This window comes from Motacilla alba, chromosome 18, assembly GCF_015832195.1.
Source record: "Motacilla alba alba isolate MOTALB_02 chromosome 18, Motacilla_alba_V1.0_pri, whole genome shotgun sequence".
Taxonomy (NCBI): Eukaryota; Metazoa; Chordata; class Aves; order Passeriformes; family Motacillidae; genus Motacilla; species Motacilla alba.
This window is the reverse complement of record NC_052033.1, coordinates 12,072,796-12,099,945: the sequence shown is the minus strand read 5'-3', so window position 1 is coordinate 12,099,945 and position 27,150 is coordinate 12,072,796. Positions and strand designations below refer to the sequence as shown.

The 27,150-nt window shown below is 40.9% G+C and overlaps 1 protein-coding gene across 2 annotated transcripts; it reads left to right on the top strand.

The window, feature by feature from the left end:
- The first annotated feature begins 5,827 nt into the window (after positions 1 to 5,827).
- Positions 5,828 to 26,885, top strand: CSNK1D (casein kinase 1 delta). Of its 2 annotated transcripts, XM_038156935.1 has the most exons (10): positions 5,828 to 6,136; positions 9,088 to 9,198; positions 10,818 to 10,966; positions 11,452 to 11,680; positions 12,074 to 12,244; positions 13,787 to 13,935; positions 14,503 to 14,674; positions 14,979 to 15,118; positions 21,782 to 21,848; positions 23,687 to 26,885. In XM_038156935.1, exons 1-9 carry the CDS (start codon positions 6,061 to 6,063, stop codon positions 21,812 to 21,814), a joined length of 1,230 nt encoding a protein of 409 aa, XP_038012863.1. In that variant the 5' UTR covers positions 5,828 to 6,060; the 3' UTR covers positions 21,815 to 21,848; positions 23,687 to 26,885. The 2 variants fall into 2 exon arrangements, with proteins under 2 accessions (XP_038012863.1, XP_038012862.1); XM_038156934.1 differs by lacking the exon at positions 21,782 to 21,848.
- The last annotated feature ends 265 nt before the right edge of the window (positions 26,886 to 27,150 follow it).

Sequence of the window (27,150 nt, the reverse complement as noted above, 5' to 3'; positions counted from 1 at the left end):
GTGTGCCTGGGTGTCCTAGGGTGACGTTATGATGCTTGTATCCCCATTTGTGTGTTCTGTTTATGCTGGATATTATGTTCTGTGCCTTCAAGACTGGCTCTGAAGAGTGAATGTTTTGTTTTGGGTTTTGTTATCAGCCCGCTCCCCCACGGCTGGCGGGACACAGAGACGGGGAGTACATAGTGTGGCTTTTGCTTTTTGCTGGGCTTTTTGCTTTGCTCTGGCTTCTGCTTGCTCCTGCTTCGCTCTTACTTTTGCTTTTGCTTCTGCTCATTAGTTAGTTTAGCTAAGCAGTCCAAATTTTTTTTTTCCTCTGGACTGTATTTTTTTCTTATTTTTTTTTTCCTTTTTTTTCCCCTTCCCTTTTTGGAGCTACTCGAACCTGCTCTGGACTGGGACCTGGAAACACCGAGAGCTTGCACCTCGTGGCTTGCAGCAGCCATCTCCAGCGCCGGAGGGACTGACAACAGAGCAACCACCCCCCAAAAGAGACTTTCTGAATTTGTCATCCTTTTCAGAGTGGTGAAGGAGTGTTATCATCTGGTATTGTTCATTCTGTGTGCTGGGGGTGCTGTGCCTGTTAAATAAACAGGTTCTTTCCACTTCTCTCCGAGGAATCCTTCCCGAACCGGTTGGAGGGAGGGGCTGTGTGGGTTTGCTTTCTGGAGGGGCCTCCTTTTGCAGGTTTTCTCCCAAATTTGCCCTAAACTAGGACACCGGGTAACCCTCTGAAAGCAGCTGGTCACACCGGGTGCTGCTAGACCTTGGACTGGGGGGGTGAGGTGAAGAAAGGTCCTGTGGGGAAGTTCCCTCCCCTACACAGCTCTTCGTCTGCCCCTTAAACAATGGGGTGCTAGACTTTCCTTTCCAAGGACATTAACAGTCTTTCCCCTCTGTGTGCCCAGGGCCAAAACTGGGATTCTGCCTCCAAAATTGCAGACAGAGAACAATTTCTCACAGACCGTAGCTGCCAACGCCAAGAACTCTCGCTGCCCTTGGAGTGCCACGTGTCTCCTGTGAACAGACGTCGACACACAGGAGGGGTGAGTTTGGTTTCACAGGGAAGAGGACCGGTGCAGGATTTCTCCAGGAGCAAAGCTGCCCCTGCCAAGAACTCGGGCTGCCTTGGCAGTGCCAATCACCTGCTGCAAACTGGCATCGGGAAACTTGGGGGGTGATGTCACGATCCGCCCTTAGGGACTAGATTGTGATGGTTCGTTATCTGATCTCAGGGTACAAAACACCAACACGGCAAGGGGGTTTGCAGTAACAAAATCCATGTACTTTATTGAACAATCACGGCAAAATGCATTGGAGGGAATTGGGGAGAGAGAGAGGGAGAAAGAAGAACCCTATAGGAAAGGAAGGAAAGACAGAGTAGGTATATCTACCAACATAGAGGCGATGCAATTCTTCGAGGTCCAGCCGAGGAGTCGCCTTTACGTTGGGGAGATCTCGAAAGGCTAGCTGACTTGAGGGGCCTTTTATATTGAAAGTTGGGAAGGAGGGGGGAAAGAATACAATAGTCTTATGATCTCAACAGTGGGGAGAGCTATTATTTTCCTGGTTCACTGCCTGCAGGCAAACATGATCAGTTCGATTAGCTGTTCTCCACACTCACACTGCCCTCCTCCCCCCAGATTACAGGTTCCAGTCCTTGAGGAGAAAAAGAGTCTTGTCCACATAGGGGTTTCATGTCTCAGTCTTAGAGGGAGTGGTTTCTCCCATCTCAGTCCATCTGCCATGGTGGTTGTAGAGTAGATGAAGGGTCTTCTGTGGAGACCACCAAAGGGTAATTCCAGAAGAGAGTCCAGCCAGGCTTGGGGGTGGAAAACTCCAGGCCATTGTTCAGGTGAAGGAAGGTCAAGATGCTCCTTGTCCTTTTCACTGGGAGCAGTGTAGCGTGAGGTACAATAACTCAAGTTCCAGTCCCGGGAACTTGGCGAACCCACACCAAACCAGGATGTAGGATCCTCTCTCTTTCTGTGGTCTCAGTCTTCTTTCACGACGATCGTGAGGCAGATGAGAAAGCAATCTTGGGCAGAGTCTTACAGGTGAGTTTTTCTGTGCAGAATTTCTCCCAGACCAAAGTTGAGAGCATCTAACCCTAACCACAACAACTTAGCTGGGTCTAAAACTTACAGCCTTTGGACCGGCTGCATGGGACCCAGCCCACTGTGCCACCACAGGTCCCTTTCTGAAGCATTCCATGGCAGTCCTAAAACTTTGCCTTTTCAGAGGGTGTTTCCTCTGAACCTGACCATGATCTTCAAAATATGCTAAAGAATCCTAAAACAGTTTTGAAAAAGCCCCAACAATACCCTAAAAAATCCCAGAAAATGTTGTCCCAACATTAGGGTTGCTGCCTTGCGCTGCTGTTGGGGAAAACTGGTGTTTTCTTAGGGGTGCTGTTTAGGGTGAGCTTAGGGCTGGGGTGAGGGCTGCTGCACCTGTACCCTAACCCCATCTGGTACCTTGTGTCCTGTCCTTTGTACCCCTAACCTTCAGTGTCAGCTCTCCACTTTCAAGCCTCCTCCCTCTGTGCCCCTCAGCCCGCAATGTCTGTGTGTCACCCATGCTACGTGTCACCCTCCATGCCCTTCCTCTCAGCCTGCAGCACCTGGTGACACCCTGCAGCCCACAAACAATATCCCTGCCTGTCTTATTTGGGTGTTGTCCTGCTGCAAGACCTGCACTGTCCTCCCAGGGCTCAGGCTCCCACATGCTGCTGGAGGGGATTCACGCATGGGCGGTGGGTACAGTAATGGATGGAGCGGGGAGCGTGGGGGGGCAGGGTGAGGGGCGGAGGGATGGATGGAGCAAGGGTGGGCTGAAAAACACTGTAGAGGTTAGGGGCTGGGAAGGGGACACGGTAAAAAGGGGCTGAGATGAGGAGGTAAGGGTTAGGGGGAAGCACCCCATGATTCCAAGACATAAACTGCAGCCATTGAGAACATTCCCGAAGGCATTTGCCATTCCCAGGTCACTCAAACAGGGCGGAACCTTGATATTTGCGAAAATCCAGCAGGCAGCCGGCCCCTAAGGGCCGAGGGCCCTAAGGTATTATGCAGGCTTCTGCCCAGGGAAAGAAAACTCACCACCCCACGTTCCTGGTGTCAGTTTGCAGAGCTCCATGGGCACTCTCAAAGCAGCCCGAGTTGGCGCAGGTGTTCTGCGGTGCTGACACATACCCAGTGACTGGTCTCCCTTGATTCCCTACTAATGGTACTTCCCTTAATGGATTTAACTGGCCCCCCCTCCCTTCTTTATTGGTATCCTCACAGCTTTCTGCTCATGCCCTTTCTCTGCTTCTCGTTCTCTGTGCAGTTGGTGAATCCAGTACTAGGAGTGAAGCCACCGGGGCTTGTGGTACAAGGGGTTCTGTGTTAGGCACCTCTGGCGGAGCAGCTCGCTGGGGTAGATAAGGGGGGGCAAGGTAATCTAAGGGGTCCCACTGATTCTTTTCCTTCTTTGTGTGTAATGCATACAGGGGAGTAGGCCAGGACTCGTGCCATAAAGCAGCGTAATCGCTTTCTTCTTGATTAATAGGGTCCTTTTTGTTTACATAGGCATTCAGGGCCTGACAGATCCACCCTTCAGATGACCCGTACATTGGCCAATATAAATTATCAGGTCGTATCATTTCCTTAGTCCATTCTACCATACAATATTGTATCATTTTCTCTTTACTTTTTCCTCTCCTAGTTTCACATTTATTCCACAATTTTAACATTACCCCAAGGGGCTGTCCTGCGGTGTATCTGGCAAACTGCTCCCTCTTTTTCCAGTACCTTCAGTACCTCTATTATCCAGCTGGTTCATACCAGCTCCTGGGTTTTTGCTTTGGCATTTACCCATTTTATCCTAACAGGTGTTCCCTCACTTGCCTAGACCACACTTGTTCAAAACTCGGTCACTTCTTGTCAAGGACTTCTATAATAAAAAGTCCCTTCTGCCAGTACCGCGTCCCGCCTCTGATTCACTACGAAAAATTCCCCCTGACTATTATCGCATCCCGCCCCCGACCTTTTATATACTGAAAATCCTCCTTCACTTGCTTCGTTCCTTCACCTGCCGCTCCCCTCGCGGGGATACGGAACCGAGGTTAGAAGAACTCCTCAATCACTTCGTGACTAGGTCACGTCTCACACACACGCCATTTACACTCTTTCACGTCTACACCCATTCTTATCCTACCTAACCAAGCGATACTTACAGCCTCCTTTTCTTGCCTGGGTCTTCATGCACGAGTTATTACAGGTGAACTTACTGCAGTCTACTCCGGGAGCACAAAATTCTTTTGCTCATAATTTACCTTAGAAATTTCCTCCTCCCTGAAAGATTCCCCAGTCACTCAGGGCCACCTGAGGCAAAAGCCTCCAAGGTAGGGCGCCTCCCTGAGATCAGGAGTCTCCCCCAATGGATTTGGAAATTTTCCCGGCCAATGCACCAAATCTGTTATAAATAAGAAGCTTGACTAAGCCAATATTCAAGCAGCAATCAATTTATTAATTAATGTGGTAAGGTATGAGCAAAACAGCGCTGGGTACAGTGGGGGAAGTTTTCCCTCCAGCTGCACAACGATGGTTGGGGCGTACAGATATTTATAGGGGTACACATAAGCTTTGTCAGCAGTTTCTATTCCCGATTTTTACATCACAATTCTATACACTATTGTGAGTTAGTTTTTCTCAGGATGTACCCCAGAAAGGAGTATCCCCAGATGGTGGGGTCCGACTTCTGAAAGAAGAAAGAGGTCCTCCAGTTGGTGCAGTCCAGACTCCAGATGGGGGCCCACCTTTTAATTGCAAAGACTATAAATCTTGTAACAGTGATGTCCAGCTTCCCTTGGTTGAAACTATCAATCTTTGGGTTGATGTTCATCTTCCTTTCTCAAGCTGCTTTTTACTGTTTCACTAAGGTGTTGAGATAAGCATATTTCCTTTACATATATTCTAAACTTATATTTTCAAAGCTCCTTACTACAAGCAATATTCTAAAATTATACTTCAAAAAGTTATTATTGCAAAGCTGTTTAATGCTTAGCTACGTGCAGAAAGTTCCTGTCCAGCAGCAACATCCTTAAAGCTTTAATTCAGATGCTATAAAAGTTAATTGCAAACAAAGGATAAGTTCAAAGGCCTTCTTCCATGCTTTACTCCCTCAGTTATTTTTTAGAATTCATCCTTTAATTGTCCCATGATCAGTTTCCACACATATCACAATCACACGTACATACGCTGCCTGTATGTACCTGACACGAAACGCAGCTTTGTATCTCACAGTATGAGGCTTTACAAATACACGGCTTCACATGTACAGACACTACTACATGGTTACACATACAGGCCCCGCGGTGCTCAGCGGTGGTCTGCTTAGGATTATGCTTAGAGAAATTCCTCCTCACCCGGAGAGACAGAGGAGATCCCAACACTACTCCCCGGCAAGAATGACATGCTTTTCCCCTGAAATTTGTCACTTCCCAGACTTTATCCCTGCACCCACACCCCCACCCCCTTCCGTCTTCCCGGTAAAACGGGCACTCCTCGGAACGCAGTGCTGCCGAAGCTCATCTCCACTGCGGTGACCGACGGCCTCGGAGACGACGATGCCACAAGCACCGGGAAGACTGCGGGCTTCATTCGCCGCCGGGCATGTGCCTCGGAAAACGCGATAAAACGCGGCAGGAACCCACGCCCGACTCCCGCCAGCCGAGCACCGGGAGACCGGCGGCGCGCGGCAGCCCCGCCCCGCATGCGCGCCCCGCCCCGCATGCGCGCCCGTCCCTGCGGCAGCGCGCCCCGCCCCCGTCGCTAGGGAAGTGAGGTCACGCAGTATGGTGGCTGGGGGCTGGAGGGCCTGAGGCGCTGGCCGAGTCGTGAATCCGTGTCCATCTTGCTCGGGAGCTGCGACGACGGTCTTGACTGTCTCGCTAGTATCGAGCGGCGAGACCAAAGCCGCGATGGCATCCGAAACTGCAGGACTGTGAGGTATCAGAACGAGAGCCAGCAGGCCGGGCAGAGCAACAGAACCGCGTCGCGGACGAGCCGAGCTGCCGCCATGGAGCTGAGGGTTGGGAACCGGTACCGGCTGGGCCGGAAGATCGGGAGCGGCTCCTTCGGGGATATCTATCTGGGTAAGGAGGATGGCTAGCTGGGGATTTAGCTGGCCGTTTTCTGGCTGTGTGGAGAACATTGAGGGCCTAGCCAGGTCGGGCAAGTACTTGGGCTAGGGACACAGCATTAGTAATTTAATATTTCGTTGACATCATGTCCTAATTTGGATAGTGCGGAAATCGGGAATTCTGGTTTACTCGGGTGCCTCTTCTCATTGTTGTCTAGTGACCTTGGGCACCGTTCGAGTCTGTAAAATGGGCGTACGGGTAAAAATCGCCTCATCTGAAAACAAGGAAGAAAAAAAACCCAAAATCACATAAACCGTAAAAACCCCACAACCCACCGCATTCGGAAAAACGTTTCGGGAAAGAAACGCACCACGGTTAAATACCGCTGCAGTGGACTAGGAAAAATTATTGCCAGAAGGATGTTTCTTTCTCCTGTGAGGCCTAAAAAGAAAATACACAAATACAAATGATTAGGTTACAGTAAAAAACCTTTAAATCTTTCAAATAATCCTCGTAGTTTGGCTAATCCTGTTGGTGACCATTGCCTAATCGTGATCGCTGTGCAATTGTAAAACGTAAGGGATTGGAGTTGTCTTTGCCAGTCCATTTTTATAGCTCTCTAACATAGCCTACTGCTATTGTTTATGACAAGCACAGGTAGCAGAGGCAAAAAATTTTGAAAGCAGATATTTTTAAAATACTCTACATACTCGGTAAACTCTCAAGCCATGTGAAGTGGGTTAAATCCAGAGTAATGGGAGCATTATGTCCCATCCGGTAGACACAAGTACTGTGCTTTTGAAAATTGTGTTAATCTAGAAAAGCAAATCAGGGAAGGGGGAACTTGCAGGGGTTAAGGTTCATTGACTGCATATTTGTGGAAGATAAAAATAACGTCACTTGCTAGCTTATGTGGTACGTTTGGCAGTGCATGCAGTATGAGAGATGGGGTTTGTTTTTCTGTACATCTTGCAGTGCACAGCTGGCATTCCAACATAATTCGTTACCTAAAGCTGCTTGTTTACAGATTATGAAATACTGGTTATCCATAAGACAGATCATATGCCTGATGAAAAATATGTGGTTTTAACTGAAGGCCTGTGATGGTCTAGAGTCAGAGAACGTGATTCTTCCTCTCTGCAATTCATATATAGAAGATTGAAGATGTGACCATAGAAGGTTGTGGTAAAGCTTGTGCAAAAATCCTTGTTAGCTTCCATTGGAATTTTGGGGACAATTAAGACAGCAGTTAAAATCTGAAAAGTCTTAGATGATTTGAAAAATTTAAACTTGACTACTGCTCAGATAAATCAGATTGTATTACAGTACTAATATCAAGTGCAAGTGAAATAAACGTTTATGTGTCACTTTTATCTCTATGAATGCAACTTACACCAGTGAAGTTGCACAGAAAGTAATAGTTCCCTGTATGCTAGTGTATATATTAAGGCCATACCAAATTCTGTGCAATAAATCCTCTGGGTTTTACTTTTTTTTTTTTTTATTTCTAAATAATTGTCATGGATTTACTCTCAGGGCTTACTGCAAATGTCATGCCATTTACACGGAAGCATGGTTCAGGCATGGAACTAGCCTGGAAGTACATGAATGGAAGATGCAGCTGGTGGCATTTATTTTTCCAGGGAAAATTACTGTCTCTCAAGAACTGAAGCCTTTTGTAGATTCCCATTTGCTTTGCCTTCCAATATTGAGAACAGATGTTTGAAAACTGTTTTTTTTTGTGATAACGAAATGTGGTCAGTTTTTTAAAAACTCCAGTTACTGCTCCGTTGTTCATACTGTACAGTAGACATAAGTGTCTTAAAATAATTTCTAAAGTTATTTCAGAAGTCAGTATTTATTTTTAAGTAGACGTGCTTTCTGATAGGCCTCAGTGAATTTGTAGATTATTTCAGGGTACATTCCCAGCTCAGTTTTATGCTTTGAAAATGAAGATTTGACTATTTTTGCCTGTTTCCAATCCCCAGGTTTTGTCTTAAATGCAGCTACAAGGGTGTTGAAGACATGTCAGAGTAGAGGGGAATCTCTAGTTAGGCTTTTGAAAGTGGGGATCAGATTGAACTATAGGTGATGTACTTCACGTAATCCTGAACCATGACATAAAGGAGAAAAGAGCCAAATTCCTAAAGTAGAGAGACTTGGAGATAATGTCTGTGAAGTGTCACACATTTCCTTTTGCTATTTCCTTTTTTTCCTGTAGTTTGTAAGTTGCTTGGCTGTGAGAGTGTGTATTTTCGTGACTGTTTCTATTTAAGAATGTCAGTTTCTCCCTACATACTTTGAAAGTGAACAGGTAAGCCGTTTTTTGATTCTTAAAACAAGAATTCAATGAGATTTAAAGAAAGCTTTTGCAGACTGCACGTTCTTTAGCCTAGATAGGCTGCCTTCCAGCCAAGTAAAATGAGGTGTCCGGGTACAGCCAGACTGTCTTGAGGTCTAGGGAAATTCTAGTCTCTCTTTCCAAGACGTAAGAAAGAGGAGGTGATTTGAATTCTCAGTACTTCTTCCATTGGCGGGTCAGTGTGCCGCATTTGTAAAGATTAATTCTGAGCATTTCTACCACAAACTGGAAGTGGAAAGACATCCCTGAGAAGATGCACTTGGTTTAGTTTTGCTGTTTTTCTGGAGGTGGGGTTTTTTTTGGTTGGTTTTTTTTGTTGTTTGTGTTTGTTTGTTTTTTGGCTTGTTTTTACTTTTTTTTTAATGGGATAGCAGCAATTTTGGCTTCTTGTTATACAGTAGTTGTCTCTTGTAATCCTAGACTGTTGGAGAGTATCTGTAAAGTTTCAGAAGAATTTTTAGATAATCATGGCTGAATGCACTTAATCTCTGGATGTTTGCCATTTAGAAGTAGTTTGTTGATGCTCATTTTGTTTCAGTCTTGGCAAAGGAAATGCATCTTAAAAATATTTTGACCAGTGTTTTAATTCTTCTGGTTTTAGGAACTGATATTGCTGCTGGAGAGGAGGTTGCAATAAAGTTGGAATGTGTGAAAACCAAACATCCTCAGCTCCACATCGAGAGTAAAATCTACAAAATGATGCAGGGTGGAGGCAAGCAAACTATTTTCCTTCTTCAAAGATTTTACTACTTTTACACCTTTGATCTAACTGCCACCTGACAGATATCCCCTTAATGTTTGGGATCTCTTTTGAGAAATGAGAAGGTGGGAAAGGCAGCAGGGTAGATGAAGAGCAGCATTTCAGTTCTGCAAGGGTTTTAGAGGAGCAGTTCCAAATCCATGGCTATCACGCTTCATCATAACCAGTAAGATCCTTCAAAGTTTCTCATTGTTCCTGAAATATTAAAATGGAAGGACCTTGTCCAATGTGAAACAAAGTTTGGTCCCAGAACTCATTCTCATGGATCAGTGAAAGATGGTAACCACTGCTTTGGACCATTTCACCTGACTTGCTTATTATGGCAGCACAGTTCTAAACTTTTAAAAATCAGGTCAATTTTTGTTGTACATGTTAGTATTCTTTTTTCTGTGTTAAAAATATTTCCTAGCTGGGAGAGTTCAAAGACAAAATGGCATTAGTAGTGGAGAATTGGAGTGCAGCAACTTCGTGGCTACTGTGTGTTGCTTTGCTACAGTAACTTACTCATATATTTTGGAATTCTGGAAGGGTAACATTCCTGTGCAGTTCTGGGACATAAACCCGGTGTAGTTCAGTTTTGTGTTTGTTTCACAGTCCCTTGAATTCTTTCTAAATGAGGATATGCTTTGCATAAAGAGTACATTCCTTGCTGTATCTCAAGTATGCCAAGTAGGGTAATAAGACCTCTAGAAATTGTATTTGCATTTAGTTATTTTTTTAATTCCCGCCTCGTTCAGTTGTCACCTGTGTGTAACCGAAATAGCCTTCATAGAATAACGTGCTTTCTTTAAATTCAGTGAATTACAGCATTTCACACCAAAATGCATAGAATTAACTCTGAGTAAGGCATTTGAAAATCTGAATAAGGCTACCTACATGCAGGTTTATTTCAAAATATTTGAGTGTTTTCTACATTTTTATGTGAAATAAGGCTCCTGACTTCCTCCACAAATTTGGGATAATTATCATACTGTAAAGCTGAATGAATAATGTATCTCATGAACAGTGATTCACCAATCAGCAAATACCATGGAACTGAAGGAAAGACAAGAATATGAAGGAAAGGCAGAAATTCATTGCAAATTTTGACGAAGGAGACAGATGTTTCATGGTGATTTTGTAGGCTTTGAAACTAAGTTAATTTCTAAGGCCTTCTTCAGTTACAGTATCTAGTGGTTTATCAGGGTTTTATTTTCAGACTCCTGATTTGTGCCTTATTGCATCTTAGAGACTACATGAATATTAATATTGGTAAAATGCTTAGGGTTCAAATCCAGCAAAGATGCTCAATACTTTAAAGTTACAAGATAGGTATGAAGACTAGAAGGTTTCTGGGGAAAAGAAAAAAGGCTATTTTTAGACCTCTGTTGCTATAATTTTGTATTGATTCTGCTGGAAGTTATCACACATTAAATTTTGGAATGTCTGAATATAAAACATTAAGCTTCACTTTAAATGGAAACATTCATGGTAATGACACTCAGAATTAATATTAAGAGCCTTGAAGATTTGTGTGCATGAATTATATAAATCAAATTGTTATACTAAATAAATGATTTATTTTTTCCTAGTGGGTATTCCCACAATTAAGTGGTGTGGAGCTGAAGGGGACTACAACGTTATGGTGATGGAGTTGTTGGGACCAAGTCTTGAAGATCTCTTCAATTTTTGTTCAAGGAAATTTAGTCTCAAGACAGTCCTATTACTTGCTGACCAAATGGTAGGAAATGGCTTTGTTATCTTGATAGTGAAATATATTTGGATATTGAATTTTTTTGATCATATACATTTTATTTCTAAAATTTAGCGCTGAATAGGCTGTATAATAGAGAAAAAAATTCAAAAGTAGCTCTGTTTTTGTAAATCCAAACTATCCCATCAAAAGTGATTGCCAATTCTTCTTTAAAAACTGGATATGCACTGTTTGCAAACCAGGTGTTGCACCACTTGAAGACTAAGAAATTTCCCCAGGAAGGTTTTTGGAAACAGATTGTCCTGGTTTTGTAAAATAGACACGGGCAAAGAGCTGGAAAGAAGATTTGTCCATTGTCTTCTAAATTATGTTCTATTTGATGCCCTTACATTTTACAATAAAAAGAGGGGTTGCCTCTTTCATTATTTAGACACAATTGCTAGTGTTTTTGTCAGAAAAGGATGTGTGCTTAGTCTCTCGACAATGATTTTTTTTTGTGGTTCTGTATTTAGATTAGTCGAATTGAATATATTCACTCTAAGAACTTCATCCACCGAGATGTGAAGCCAGATAACTTCTTAATGGGCCTGGGGAAGAAAGGCAATCTTGTCTACATAATAGACTTTGGACTAGCAAAGAAGTATCGAGATGCTCGAACTCACCAACATATTCCATATCGTGAAAATAAAAACTTAACGGGAACTGCCCGTTATGCATCCATCAACACTCATCTTGGAATTGGTGAGCTGGGGGAAGCAATAAATAAAAACTTCAAGAGTGTCGATGCATGTAATTTTAGTGCAAGTGGATGTTGCTTTTTGGAGGCATAGGAACAGTCCCTATTTTTGACACTAAGAGTACAGCGTGTATGGCCTTGCATATCTTGTTAGGTGGGATTTAGTCTATATTAGGTGTCTGTTCAGTCTGAGTTTGTAATGCTCAGGAGTTAGCACATATTTTAATAACTGCAAGGATGATAGGCTTTTCCTTTTCTTAACGAGTTGATCATGGGCATAGTAACTCTCAGCTGTCTCTTGTTTTTGTAAAGGTTTTTATAACAGTCTTGTTGCACAGACTTTTGTTTTGCCAGTAGAAAATGAAACCTAATGAGTTCACTTTTTTATGCTGTTGTAGAGCAATCTCGCAGAGATGACTTGGAGTCCTTGGGCTATGTACTGATGTATTTTAACCTGGGCTCCCTCCCCTGGCAGGGACTGAAAGCAGCAACAAAGAGGCAGAAATACGAACGTATCAGTGAAAAGAAAATGTCTACACCCATTGAGGTTTTGTGTAAAGGATATCCTTGTAAGTTACTCTTCTGTGACACTAGGCTTATGTGTTCATGTTTTAGTGGTACATCTCCTTTCCTTATGTTAAATTCTACTACTCTTTTTCACCATCTGTCTGTCTCCTTCTCCTCTTCCCCTTCCTTAGCCTCCCCATGATTTTACCACATGTGGGGTAAAAATACTATGCTGAAGACAGATCTTTTGTGTTCATAGAGCATTTCTAGGGATCCCTTGTCTCAACTGTTCAAGTGCCCTCAAGAGGAAGGGTAGCATGGTACCCTGATTTGCACTTATTTTTTTGTGCACCTGTTGGCTGGATAATTGGCAACAGACAGATAGCATTTTAACAAACTGCCTTTTTCTCGATCTGTGTGGGTACCATTTCTTGTATGAATTGGATTGTGTAGTCAGATGCATCTTCTATCTACTGCAGTTGTTTCGCTTGGGAATTATCATTCCAGGTTCATCTTGTTTTGCCTGCTGATGGATTAGGATTTGTAAAAGGCATAAGAAGCCCTGCTATATCCTAGCATCATGCCTCAGAGCAGTTCTGTTTCTCAGTTTGTTATTTACTCCAAAACAATAACAAGCCATTTTTGAGTATTGTAAAATGATACTTAAATTTGTTTTAAAACGTAGTAACGCTAGCTGTCACCAGAGACTATTTTCATTTCACAAAGAGTTCTGTCTCTTCACCTTCTTGGCTTCAGCAACTAGTTACAATTTTGCTTGGGTTGTATGAAAATTCATCATTTTTTATGTGTTTCAAATGTTCCTTCATACATGTTCCTTTACATTCATTAATTACTTGTTTTTTTCTGGGTTTTAGAGGCAGAGAATCTAATCAGCTTCTCTTGTGCCATTTGTTAGAATTTCTTTTTAAATATAAATTATTATCTTCTTTCATTTGGGAAGACCTAAAGTCAAAAGCTAGTATTTTGATACTGCTGATTTTCTCTTCTCTGGTGCACTGAATTCACTGCAGGTTTTTGTTGTTGTTGTTGTTGTGGGGGTTTTTTGGGGTTTTTTTGTTTGTTGGTTTGTTGGGTTTTTTTTGTTGTTTTTTTTTTGCTTTGTAATATTTTGCTTGCCATTTAAAAACAACTGTTCACACTATTGTAAATTAAAATGTGGCGTGACTTACCTGGGAGATAAAGTTTTTGTGTGTTTTGTGACACAGCAGACATGAATCTCTATGTGCCTTAACAAAGAAATGCTGTTCCATGTCCCACAATAAATTGTGTACAGTATGTTCCTAGCAAAGTGTTAAACCTTTTCTCCCCCATCAGCTGTTGGTTAAAGAACTGTGCTGTTGGGTCCTCTGTGCTGTCAACAAATGAGATCTTTGCCTGCTCTGTGATAGAAAAATAATTTATTTTTCAGGGTTGACATGATAGTGTTTCCTTTAGTGGCTTTCTATTATTAGATCATTATTCTTTTTCTTATGTTAAGAAGATTCCCTGCTTTTCAGGTTTGGGGTGATTTGGGTGTTTTTGACTTAGAATTGCAAAAAGCCAATGTGAAGCTGAAGATAAAAAACAGGCTTCTTTAATTACAGCTGAATTTGCCACATACTTGAATTTCTGCCGTTCTTTGCGTTTTGATGACAAGCCCGACTATTCCTATCTAAGGCAACTATTCAGAAACCTTTTTCATCGGCAAGGATTCTCCTATGACTATGTATTTGACTGGAACATGCTGAAATTTGTGAGTAGCTCACATAGCTTTCTAAAACGTTGAATTTTTAATGGTTTGGTTGGGTTCTGTTACTGCGTTGTCAGTTTTGAGTGTCTTAACTGATACTGTAAGATTGTCTTCCTTACTTCCTCTTAGCAACTGTGTAGGCAGAAAGATCAGGAAATGAGGAGAAAGGCAGGAGATGCGGGATCCATGCTATAAGGCTTGGATGGCAACTAAATTACAGTTACAAGGCTTTTAATGTGGAAGGCTTCTTAGATCCTCTAGGGCAGTCACCAAGCTAGGTTGTGGAATTACTACTTTCTCCCACCTTGATCTTTAACATAGGTCATTTGCAACATTTGAGGAGGCCTCCAGCTGCCATAACAGTATGTGTGTACATTAACATTTTGAAGACTATCCGAGCAGCTGTATGAACAAAACTTATGGCAGTTCTCAAGAAATTTTACCAAAGCAGTTGGTGCCTTCTCAAACTTCAGTTCCCACATTGCCCAGTTCTTCCTTTTCAGTACTTTTATAAGCATAGAGTTGTAAGCTCAATAATCCCCAAAGTCATTGACTAGTCTTGACCTGTAGGGTGCAAGCAGAGCAGCTGAAGATGCTGAACGTGAAAGGCGGGAACGAGAGGAAAGATTAAGACATACACGAAATCCAGCTGTACGTGGATTACCCTCCACTGCTTCTGGCAGGCTAAGAGGAACGCAAGATGTAGCTCCTCCTACTCCCCTTACCCCAACTTCACACGCTGGTGAGTAAGCAAGTAGCTGGCTAAGTGCTTCTTGTAGACTACTCTAATTGGCAGTTGGTGTCTGGGCAGAGTTTGGCCTTTTGGTTTGGCTTTTTCTCCCTTGATTTTTAGTAGATTGAAGGTATTTGCATACGCTCATTTGGCAGTTGATACTTGTATTTCTATGAAATGTCAAACAACAGCCTTGATTCCTCATTTGGTTATGTGGAATTTTTATGTGCAAACAGCAAGAGTGTAATTTTTCCAGTGATCGTGTTAACATGGCATTTCTCATTATGAGAATCTAATACTGCTTTTCTCACAGCCAACACCTCTCCTCGGCCAGTATCCGGTATGGAACGAGAAAGGAAAGTGAGTATGAGATTGCATCGTGGTGCCCCAGTCAATATCTCCTCATCTGATTTAACAGGCCGACAAGATACCTCTCGCATGTCAACTTCGCAGGTAAAAAAAAAATAAATCTGTGTATTGGAAAAAATGAGGGCGTTTTGATAAAGTTAATTTGCCAAAAGAACTTACCAGGTAATTGATGTGATTTCATACTGTTTTTGCAGTTGATGTTCATTCATGTAAATGCTTGACATTTAGCCTGAATGATGTGGGGGTGTAAAGAAATTTTTATTTTTACCTTGACAGCAATGAGAGGATGCAAAATTCTAGAGGTGCAGCATTTTAACCTACTATTATGGGATTTAGCTCCTTGACTCATTGAGTGTCTCATATCTGTTGTCAGTGAAGAAGCAGAGTAAGAGAGAGTAGTGAATCTTGTTTCCAAATCAGCAGAGCAGACAATATTGGTGCAGAAAAGGCAAGAAGCATTTAGTGAAGAATAGAAGGTGCAATAGTGAAGAAAGTTGTAGTCCAGTGCTCTTAAGAGTAGTCCAGAGCCCATAAGAGGCCACATTCATGGATGATGGATATGTTGCAGAAGGCTGATTTGAAGAGAATGGCAGGAGGATAAATGATAATGATTCATAGTCAGCACTGAAATCATCCTTGCTGCTCACAGTGACTTAGCAAAGAAATTTTAGGAATGTTTCTTTTTAGGGCTAACAGTGTTAAATGTGTTTCTAACTCTGTGCTGTAGCTAAAACATTCCTTCCTCAGCATATTGACAGTCTTGTCCCAAAGAGTGTATGGCTTGGCTTTTTACAATTTACTTTCAATCTTACTTACAAAATGGAAATCAGCCAATCTATAGACATTCTGCAACATTTCTGGGAAAGCAGTATGTTAGGGGGACTGCTACAGTGACCTAGGGGTTTTTCCATCATGCCTCATTACTGTGCAAGAGGTCTAACTGCATAATTTTTGCCAGTGACTTGTTCCTTGTTGACAGGGCACATTAAAAGGAACCAAGTTAATTTTTTGTCAGCTTCATCATTTAATTGGCAGAGTTAATTATTTTTGGATAGTACATATTCTTACGTATGAAATCTTACTGCTTGAAAGAACAGTTTTTTAGATGGGGGCCAGGTGGATATGGATATCCAGACTGGACATCCCAGTCTAGTTAAGACTGAGAGTGAAATGGGTTGGAGAAACAATTCCATTGTGATAAAAGTGAAGTGGTATTTGGGGTGGCAGGGAGTTTAAGCTGAATGAGTTGTTTCACCATGTAGCTGCACAGATACTTGTGCTTGTACAAGGGATGAACAGTTCAGGAGCAGAAATGACTGGACAAGAATAGGGTATAAGTGAGGTTTTCTGTACTGGGTTTGGTACAAGTTTTACCATCTTATATTGTTCACTGAACTGCTATTCTTGCCACCAGAAATTTTCGTGTTGAAGTATTTCTAATAGTTTGAAAACAAAGAGGGGAGAATTGTGCATAGTTACGGATCTTGTAAATTTCATAAATACCTGTTAGAAGAATGTAAAGAAGGTGCAACCAGACTGTTTGCAGCAATATCCAGTGAATGGACAGTGGATAGTGGGCACAAATTGAAATGCAGGAAATTCCATTTAGACATACAGAGAAACTTTTTTACTATGAAGGTGGGCAAGGACTGTAACAGGTTGCCCAAAGAGATTGTGGAGTCTCCCTTTTCCAAATTACTTGGAGCCCAACTGGACATTGTCCTGAGTGGCCTGTTCTAGTTGACTGTGCTTTGGGCAGTGGGATTGGGCTACATGATTTCCAGGGGTCCTTTTTGGCCTTGGATATTCTGTGAGGCTGTGATACAGACTTCTCTGTGAACATTTACTTTAATATAGATGGTTTCTTGGCAAAGTGTATATGCCAGATCTTTGGCATTCTGAGCAAATCTCAGGTGCTTTGTCTCTGTTAACAGTCAGATAAATGAGTTATAGTGGTAACAGACAGAAATGCAGTGATGCCACTTGGTTGTTTTAGGTGCAAGTACATCTTTAATGGTTTTGCTATGTTTGTGACATGTCGCTCATTGTGCAGGTGACACTACTGTAAACATTTCAAGATACGAGTAATACAGTTGGGCTTGTAGATCCATTTTGGTTCTGCCTGGCCTGTAGAATGTGAGTACTATGAGGACAGTGGGCAGTTTTCTGAGTGGTCTTTAAACATCCAGATGTGTAATTTGTTATATGGGCCAACAGTACCGTCTGGCTTAATGGCACATTCCATACCTGCTCTTTTTAACGCCCTGCTCCAAGTATAGAATCGCTTGGTTAACTTCTTTACAGTCTCAAAAGCAGCCTAGTCAGAACCTTCTCTCGAATTTGTTAGAACTAATAATTCATTGATTGCTGTATTCATTTAGTTCTTAAGACAGTGAGCCAGTGCTGGTATCTACTCATGGTGACCAAATAACAGTGTGTAACTGTAGTATAATTTGACCAGACTCCTGTGGGCCTGTTGCAATTGGAGGGAAAGAGATTTGCAGGGGGAATGAGTTGGATTGGAAGGGGCCTTAAAGATCACCTCATTCTGACCCCCCTACCATGGGCAGAGAACTTTCCAGTAGGCCAGGTTACTCAGAGCCCCATTCAGCCTGGCCTTGAACATTTCCTGAGAAGGGCAGTCCACGACCTCTCTAGGCAACCTGTTCTAATGCCTTACTGCCCTTATAGTAAAGAATTTCTTCCTAATAAATAAATCTACCCTCCTTCAGGTTAGGGCCATTCACCCTTGTCCTGTCACTATGTGCACTTTTTACATGCCACGAGAACAGCCCCTCTTCATCCTTCTTGCAAGCCCCCTTTGGGTACTGCAAGGCTACTCTCAGTTTTCACCGAAGTCTTCTCTTCTCCAGGCTGAACAGCCCGAACTCTCTCAGCCTGTTTTCATAGGAGAGGTGCTCCAGCACTGTTGTCAACTTAGTGGCTCTCCTCTGGACTCATTCTAACATTGTCAACATTGTTCTTGTGTTGGGGGCCCCAGACCTGGGCATAGTACTCCAGGTGGGCTCTCACAAGAGCAGAATAGAGGGCAAGAATCCCCTCTCTTGAGTTGCTGGTCACTTTTCTTTTGATGCAGCCCAGGATGCAGTTGGCTTCCTGGGCTGCAGGTGCACGTTACTGAGTCATGTTGAGCTTCTAATCCATTAACACACCCAAGTCTTTCTCCCCAGAGCTAATTTTGATCCATTCTTCACCCAGCCTGTACTTATGCTGGAGGCTGACCTGACCCACATGCTGGACCTTGCACTTGACCTTGTTGAACTGCGTGCAGCTCCCAGAGACCCACTTCTCAAGCTTGTTAAGGTCTCTTTGGATGGCATCCCTTTCCCTACAGCAGGTTGACTGCACCACACAGCTTGTTGCCAGCAGATTTGCTGACAGTACACTTGTTTCCACTCTCCATGTTGCTGACAAAGATTTTGAACAGCGCTGGTCCCAATACTGAGGGACAGACACCGCTCATCACTGTTTCCAGTTGGACATCGAACTCACTGGCCACAGTTCTTTGAGTGCAACCATCTGGCCAGTTCCTTATCCACCAAGTGGTCCATATGTCAAATCTGTGTCTCTCCAGTTTAGAGATAGGGATATCATGCAACACAGCATCCAGTGCTTTGCACAAGTCGGGTGGGTGACATATGTGGCTCTTCCCTCGTCCACCACTGCTTAGCCACACTGTAGAAGGTCACCGAATTTGTTGGGCTCAATTTACCTTTAGTGAAGCTATGTTGTCTTAACACCAATCACCTCCTTATTCTCCATGTGCTTTAACATAGTTGCCAAGAGAATCTGTTACATGACTTTGCCAGGCTCTGAGGTGAGACTGGCCTGTAGTTCCCTGTGTTATATTTCCCTTTATAAAACTGGGGGTTATGGTTTCCCCTTTTCCAGAGGGAATTACACTGAACTGCCATGACATCTCAAATATGATGGATAGTGGTGTAGTCATTTACTCAGCCTGATCCCTCAGAACCCATGGATGGACGTGTGTCATCAGGTCCCGCAGACTAATGGACTTCCAGGTTCTTTAAACAGTCCCAAACCCAGTCATCTTCCACAGTGGATGGTTCTTCATTTTTCCCAATCCCCGCCTTCACCTTCTGCAGCTTGGGTGGTGTGGCTGAAACACTTTACTTAAGACTATAGCTTATAACACTACTACTTGAGCTTGCTAGAGAAAATTCACTTTTCATTTTCCCAGTTGTCACTGTCTAACAGGCAGGATGGTGCAAGTTGCAGGTGTTGGTAGCTTATGCTCTTTACAGTTTTCATAATACTAAAGTAGCTCTTCTGTAATCGGAATTTATCCTTAGACAAGACATTAGCCAGGTCAACAGTTACAGCCATGAGTTTCCCATTTTCTGTATACCTTGTTCTTAGGAAAACCTAAAGTGTTTGAGTTACGTGGCAAAGTCATTAAAGCAAATTTTGATTGGAGAGATGTAAGGATATAGAGAGTCATCCGTATCACGTCTTATCAAGAGAATCATAAAGAATAGCAGTTGTTTGTCCGTGTCCATTCTAAGTGTGCTAGTTTCCTTAGTAAGTCTTAAGGTCCTTTTAAGTAAGACAGGCCCTTTTTCAGGAAGTGCTTAAGCCATGCTCCTGGTAGAAAGCAACGTTTAGCATTTACCATGCCTATCTACAGATTTGTTAGAGTTCTTATTTATTACTTGATATGTTAGTTTTTTTATTTCATTTACTTTATGCCTTGGTTTGGTGATGCATCTGTAATCTCCACCTCTATTTATCTAGAGGAAAGGCTGCTGCTTGTTAAATTCTGGACAATGAAATGCACAGAGGTTACTCAGACAAGGAAAGCTACTATAACCTCTACTTAGAGTTCTTGAAGATGACTACTCCACGTGTTTATCTTTCTTTTTTCCAAACTGAATTCTGATCAAATCAGACCGAAACTGAGAAACTAAAGCTGTGAATGCAAGTAATAGGAACCAGAGTTCTCTTATGAAAACTAGGCATTCTCAGAGACATTTATTGCTCATGGAAAAATGGTAATTGGTAAGCATGGCAAAATAGGTGTCGTTCCTGGCATCCAAGATAGTGTCCGCATAGCACCTAAGTTATTCTCCTTAAAAAAGACATGCAGTTTCTAACACTAAGTAAGGAGCATTTATTGGAGTAAAAACTGCCGTGTCTTACGAAATGGTTTGTGAAACTTCAGTGTTTCTAATGACATTAGGTAAATTCTATGGCACATGTTATTCAGTACTTTTCTGGATTATATGAAGTGAATGCAATAGCAAAAAACCTGCAAGTTGTGACTTCACAGCGATAAACATCAATGGGAGGTGAGCGGTCGAGCGCAGTCTGTTTAAATGTGTATTCCTGCAGTACTCCAAATTCTGGTTAGGATAAAGAAGTGGAGGCTGTTTTCCTCTCTGGGGGAACTGTATCTGTGGTAAGTAGTGACTGAGGAGGCAGATGTAATGTTGGACAGGTTAGTATGATTTCCGTAATGAAAAGGCACAATTTCCTCCTTGAATCTATGTACGATACAGTAATGAACAGAAGTGGAGATGTTATTTTGTGTCATTAGTGAGATGGATTGGGATAACAGACTGTACAGTGTAAGACTTTCAAATCTACTTCTTTCAGTTTGTACAAAAAGCTAAGAAAATGTCTTGAGTGAGTTGGTGTAGTGTTTGAGACAAAATGATTTTAACAGGAATTATTGTTCAAGGAGAAAATATGTGAAGAACCTGTTGCATAAAATTAAAACCACGCACAACTAAAGAAAGGCAAAATAGAGGTCTAAGTGAAAGTAGTTACCTGCTGAAACAACTTTTAAAATAAGTAGATCATCTCTCCTCTCTGCCTTTGCATCGATACTGGATTCATTTCTAAGTGGTGTGTTCAAGTTTAAAGCAGGCCTAAATTACAGCTCTGTGTGCAGTGTATTAGACAGAAAATCATACCAGCTGTTGAAAGATCCTTCTGCTTTTAAACTCTCTAAGTGAATTGTTCCCTAAGTCTCCTTTACACAAAGTTTTTAAACATTAAGAGGTGTAATAAAGGAGGTAGTAAATGAGGTAATGAGTATTCTAGTAAAAACGATTTTGAATCAGTTCTGCTGGTCCACATGCACAGACTGCATCCTGAAAGCAGTGATCATCTCAAGAGTCTAGTTATGGGTGAGTAGTCTCTGTTTCCTTCAACAAAAGGTTCAGTCTGACTGCTCATGGTTACACAACAAGTTGTTAAATATTTTTTTCTTGAATGTAACATGTTCAGCACCCAACAGTCAAAGCTGTGGCAAATTCCTATTGGTAACAGAGGTATTCTCTGTAGTTGGAAGGAAAGATTGAAATGCTGCACAAAGAAATATTTGATTAAGTCTCTTTGATGGAAGAAGTTTTTAGAAGACTATAGCCAACACTGGCATTGAATAAATTAAGTGTTGTGCCATACTTCCAGTGCTTCTTCATTTTCCATTTTTGCATCCACAAATCTTTCTCCACCTATCCATCTTAATAGGCATCATACTCTGCGTTGTTCTTCTGACCATGTCAGCTTCCTTTGAGGATTAATGATTTGTTTCTTTTATGTGCCTCTTAATATGATGGAAATGTCTTTTAGAAGTCTGAAATCAGAGCTTCTCAAACAATAGAGTTGCTACTGCAAGTTCAGGTTGGATTTTTATTAAGACATCTTTATATATTGGGGCAGTGGAACTGTTAAAAATTGCTGTCTTTTCCCCTACCTTAGAATAGCATTCCTTTCGAACACCATGGCAAGTAGCTGCTCGTCTCCTTTCGTTGGAAGGCAGCACTGGGTGAGTGCTTCTCATTAGACACCAAAACTTTGTATGGGGTGGGGGAAAAACTCTTTTGAAACATCCGACTTTGCTTCTTCTACTCATGTGATCTCATAGTTGTATCTGTGCCTTCTGGTCGGATGCTTGATGAAGCATTGATTTTTCTCTAACTTAGAAGTAAATGTCTTTCCAAATCTGAGTTATTGCTGCTGTTCCACTTGGACTCTTAAGCAGAGTTGACAATAATAGTGACTTAAAAGGTTCCTAAAATTGTTCAAGTATCAACAATAAAGTAAAATAACTGAGTCAAAATTTTAGCTGTATGAGAATTACATGTCTTTCCAAGGATGTTGATGCAGCAGTATGTCATCCATTAAAAACCAGATCTGCTTCAGAATCATAAAAGCAAAATACCTGTATGAAGACTCAATTGACAGTATTGCTCAAATGAGGCTCTGTCTTGTCTTTCCATGAATGGAATATTCTACTACAGCCATGTCCATTTTCCACTGTTTTATATTCTTCTCCATGCCTTATGAACTCTCATTTTAAAAATACTCAGATCTGTTCAGATCTGCATTTAAAAAAAAAACTTTCACATACTAACAGGAATAGTTGACCATGAGCATCTCAGTGGTAGACAGACTTAAATTTAGGTATTACAAAGTCCTTTCCACCGTTCAGTGCAGTAGAAGTTTCTGCCTTTCTGTGTGCAGCTTTTGGCTTTTCAGTCTGTTCTGCTTTTGGCAATAACAGGTTTCATATGAGAAATAACAGCTTTCAGTTGGAATCTGAACCTTAGTGGCTGAGGGATACTTTTCTTAAGTATTTCAAGAGCTTCCTTGATTTGCTACTTATTAAAAAAAAAGCTGTGAGATTTTTCTGTTCCTTAATAAATTCTGTTGTATGACTCTTGTCTGCTGTCTCACTTTCTCTATAAAGCCTAAGCTTGCATTAATCCTCTATCTCTAGTTGAAGTAGAATCCTGCTATTTCTCTTCTGTTTTCTCCTTCTGCTTTGTGTGCTTGGCTGACTCTGCACAACCTGCTTTGTGAACAGTTTATAGCATTAAAAAGATCCAACTCTAAATGACAGCTTAACACATTAAAGACCAGTTATCAGATCTTAGTAAAAAAATAGATATTAAAAAAAATGCAAAAAAAGCAAACCTAAAGCTTTGCATTGAAAAGCCTGTGTGCAGGAGACATGCACATTCTGGTCTGGTCTGGTCTGTGCCTGCGTTGGTTGGCCTATACTGTATGCCTTCGTATTTGTAGTTGTTCACAACTGAAACAAATACTGAATACTGATCCAGCTACTTAGATGTTTCTTGCTTCTGAAATTGCAGAGACGTATGGTTGTTTTTCACTTTCACAGTGACAGTGGTAAGATATAATGCTACACTTACTTCAGTAGGTCAAGCTATGGAAATACAATAAGTATCTTTTAACACAGTGTCCCATGGACAGAGAAAAGCTATTGAAAATAATGAATTTCTTTTCTACCTTCTTAATATTTTTTAATTAATTATCCATTGAGTCTATTATTGTGCATTCATAGTGTTTTCATCTGGTTGGTTCTTTCTTCTGCACATGTTTATGCTCTGTCTAATTTTCTTCAAAACATCCACTCTGGCTGGAAAGGTGAATTTTCCATGTTAATTCCTAATAAAAGAGGAAAATTATAGGGAACTTTGTGTAGCTGCAGGTGGGCGTGAAACATTGTATTGCTCATTGGATTTTAAATTCGCACACTTAAATTTTGGGAATTAATAGTTTAGAAGAACATTGCAACACACTTGTATGTTAACTGGAAGGATATGTGCTGATGTTGTCTTGTTTTTTTGGCTTTGGTAGATTCCTGCTCGGGTTACTACCAGTGTTCTCCAGTCTGCTGTGCACCGGTGAAAATTATTTTGCCATGGAGGGCAGATAATGCATGGCTGATCTCCCATGTTGCCAATGGCTTTACTAGCAAATATACCCTAAACTAGAGTGGAAATTGGAGTTCTCCATGTGACCTAAAAAGCTCTTGGAGGAACATGCAGAGACTCCAGCAGCTGCCATTACAGGACGCTTTTGCCAGAAACCCAGTGACCTTAAGAGAACCCTGTGGTAACAGGGCTGGAAAAGAAAGATGGTTTACAGAGTTCACCGCCTGTTACTGGATGGCCATTTCAGTTTTCCCTCCACAGGCGGCAGACTTTACTCCCTTTTTATTATTCTACTGTAACTATAAATCTTTTACTTGGTTTAAGAAAGTTTTTTGTATCATTTTGCTAAAATTATTGGCTTACTTCTCTGTAAAGAACTCTTGCTTTTGTCTGATTTAAAAATGTAGAGTATAAACAAACCTGAACTAAAGATAATGACTTGAAAATTCTTGTTTAAAAGATTCGTCTGCCAGGGAACGTGTAAATGAATTAAAACCATCTGCTGTTATTTAAATTGTTTGCTTTCATGTATGGTCCCATTCTGAGTCGGTTTTCTCATGAAGTTTTTAAAACTGTTAGAAGTTTATTTTACTGGTTGCTGTCTTCATTCACACTGGACATTTAACTTTCTGTGTAGCACAAATGAATTTTTTAATACTTATTGTGTTTCATAGAAGAGGATAACTAAATACCCTGCAGGAGAGTCTTAAGTATAGTAGAGATTGTAATGATGAGTTTCTTTTTTGTAAAGAACATTAAGAACAAAGTGAAAGACTGACATTTGAGGGATTTAGAATTAGAAAGCTTGTTCTGTCTCTCTGCTTATTTTGGGTGAATGGATACTTTCAAACGTTTTTACTCAGAAAATTTTGTTTCTTCTTCACTGAGGCTGGTTAGCTTGGAGGCTGTTACAAGTGCAAAATAGACATTGCTGCTGAATCTAAAGTGAATTTGCATGTTTCATTCAGTATCCACATGTTAATAAATAAATACATTGATTTAGGCCTTCTGTTACATGCCAAGACTCAAAAAAAGAATTATTATACAAAAAAAAAACCCAACTAAATAACACCCCCACAAACATAGTAACCTATTCTTGCCATAAAATCTTGAGAATTTTTACAATTCAGATGCATATCATACTTAATTCTTAAGTATATTTAACCTGAGAATGCCCAGAGTAATTACTTAGGCATGAATGACTCAACATGCTCAGGTTGTTGCAGGTGTTGTTGGCTCCTGTTGGTTATGAAATACGGGAAATTCTTTATACTGTCTGTTACTGTAAATGGTCTCGTAAAAGTACGTGTTCTATCCTTACGGTACTTGGAACAGTACCAGAACTCTTATGACTGAAATTATGGGAAGTTCTGTGCTGGAAAGTATGTGCAGAGATTTTGTTTGAACAGTTAGGTATTTTGAGAAATGGAGACAATTTTTAAAGGTATATTTGTCTTCAGATTTTTATGGAGAGTAGTTTTTATTTTTTGGATGTTTACAAATTCCTTTTTGCCCCTCTCCAAAGTCCACATACCAAGTATTATCATTATTCTTTGGATGCTTTCATAACATTAGCTATTTGCTTGTGTGTACTCTGGATCAGACTGGGGAAATGTGTGTTTGGGGAGAGTATAGTGGAAAAGCTCGAGAATTTGATCAATTGGTAAGTTTGCATAAGAGAATTATTTCCTCAGTTACTATAAACTTTGGTATTTTAGGCATGTGCACTACCATTTGAGCAGTTTTACACCTCACTGTGCTTTCCTTGTAAATATCTGTGGTTAATAGTGTAATGTTTGAGGGACTTAAAAAAGCAGCCTTTTTATTTCCTATGTATCTGGACCATTAGATTGCTGTACTATACTTAAAAGTTGACTGCAGACTTCTAGAATTGTACTCACTTGTGGGCAGTTTTTGTCCTCATGATAGTTAAATTCCATCATGCAGAAAATAGTTAGACTGTCTATATAAACCTGTGTATAAACCAGTATCTCAAAGCACTTCATTTGTACTACCACTGTATTTGTGTACTTTAACAGTTGTGTAAATACATTCATAATAACTTCTGTTCTTCTTGGTGTAACTTACTGACTTGCTATGAATCCTTACCATTTACCTGATGCAACTCTTTTCTTTTTTCTCTTTTCTTCTATTTTTTTTCTTTTCTCTCTTCTTTTTTCTTTTTTTCCAAGGGATTTCTGTACCTACAAAGAATATTGTCAGTTGCAAACATTTGAAGTTACTGTCTTGGTAGCAAAACTTTCAGTGAAAGAGTTTGGTAGTTACGATCCTGGGGTATACAGGAAGAAAGAGAAAGCATTAATTGCTTTGCTCACAGAAAGCATGCCTTTTTGCCAGTTTAAAGGTAAATGTTTTTGTTTGGATACTTCTTTTTTTTTTTTTCCCAGAAGGTTTTCATTTTGTATAAATGTTTTTGCTTATCAAGTAATGCATGGTATTGATAAGAAAGTATAGTAGGAGACTTGACATTAGATCAGTTATGGGAGCTAAGATAAAAGCAAGAAGAACAGTGAGCTTTACTCACAGTGGTGCCCTGTATAATAAAATTCCAGATTTTCCTATGTGATTCTCAAAAGTCTATTATAATCTGAGGGTAGACACACCTTCAGGAGCCCACCATGTTTTCTTATTAGGAGACCTTTGAAAGTTGGAAGGATGTTTTAATTTCTTCTCCTGGTTTTCATTAAAAATTGTGTATATGCTTTTATATGGAAAATACCACCTGTGCTGCTGTTTTACATAATCTTGAGTGGTTACAGAGTCCTTGAGTTTTTGTGGTACAAGTAGTTTAAAAAAAAGAAAAAAAAAAAGAAAATAAATCCTCTGCTTTAAGAGAGATATTAAGAGAAAACATTTGAGTCCATATATTCCAAGTTAACTTCATGAAAATATTCAAAATACTTCTTGGAGGAAGGCATGTTGATGAAGTCATCATTTCCAGTAGGAAAGAATATCATAAGCACAACTACTTGTCTTTGTTTCCTCGTGTCCCAGACCCTTCAGTACAGCATTGGCTAGAGCAGCATACATTGCTGATTTCAAGAATATTTAGTTTCTCTTTTAAAATAATTAAATAAAAACGTGTTTATTTTGTTCTTTAACTTTTGCTTTACAAGAACTGCACTTCATGTGTATGAAATTCCAAATAAAAAGAAACGATGCTGCTGCAAGTCAGTCCTAGCTGAGGTACCGTAGGAGCCAAAAACCCACAACATAAATGTATGCCTGCACTGTGTTTTCTTAGGAGCTTTCAAGATCTAAAGAGCATCACTTGACAGTAAAGACAGCTTGCCAACATGTCAGTGTTCAAAATATTTTGGGCTTTATAAGTCATAACAGTTCATATAACTTTACCTGTAAACAAAA

Coding starts and splice junctions, on each gene's coding strand:
- CSNK1D (XM_038156934.1), top strand. CDS start 6,061: ATGGAGCTGAGGGTTGGGAACCGGTACCGGCTGGGCCGGAAGATCGGG. Junction 13,936..14,502: donor ACTGGAACATGCTGAAATTT/GTGAGTAGCTCA, acceptor CTTGACCTGTAG/GGTGCAAGCAGAGCAGCTGA. Junction 15,119..23,686: donor CTCGCATGTCAACTTCGCAG/GTAAAAAAAAAA, acceptor TGGCTTTGGTAG/ATTCCTGCTCGGGTTACTAC.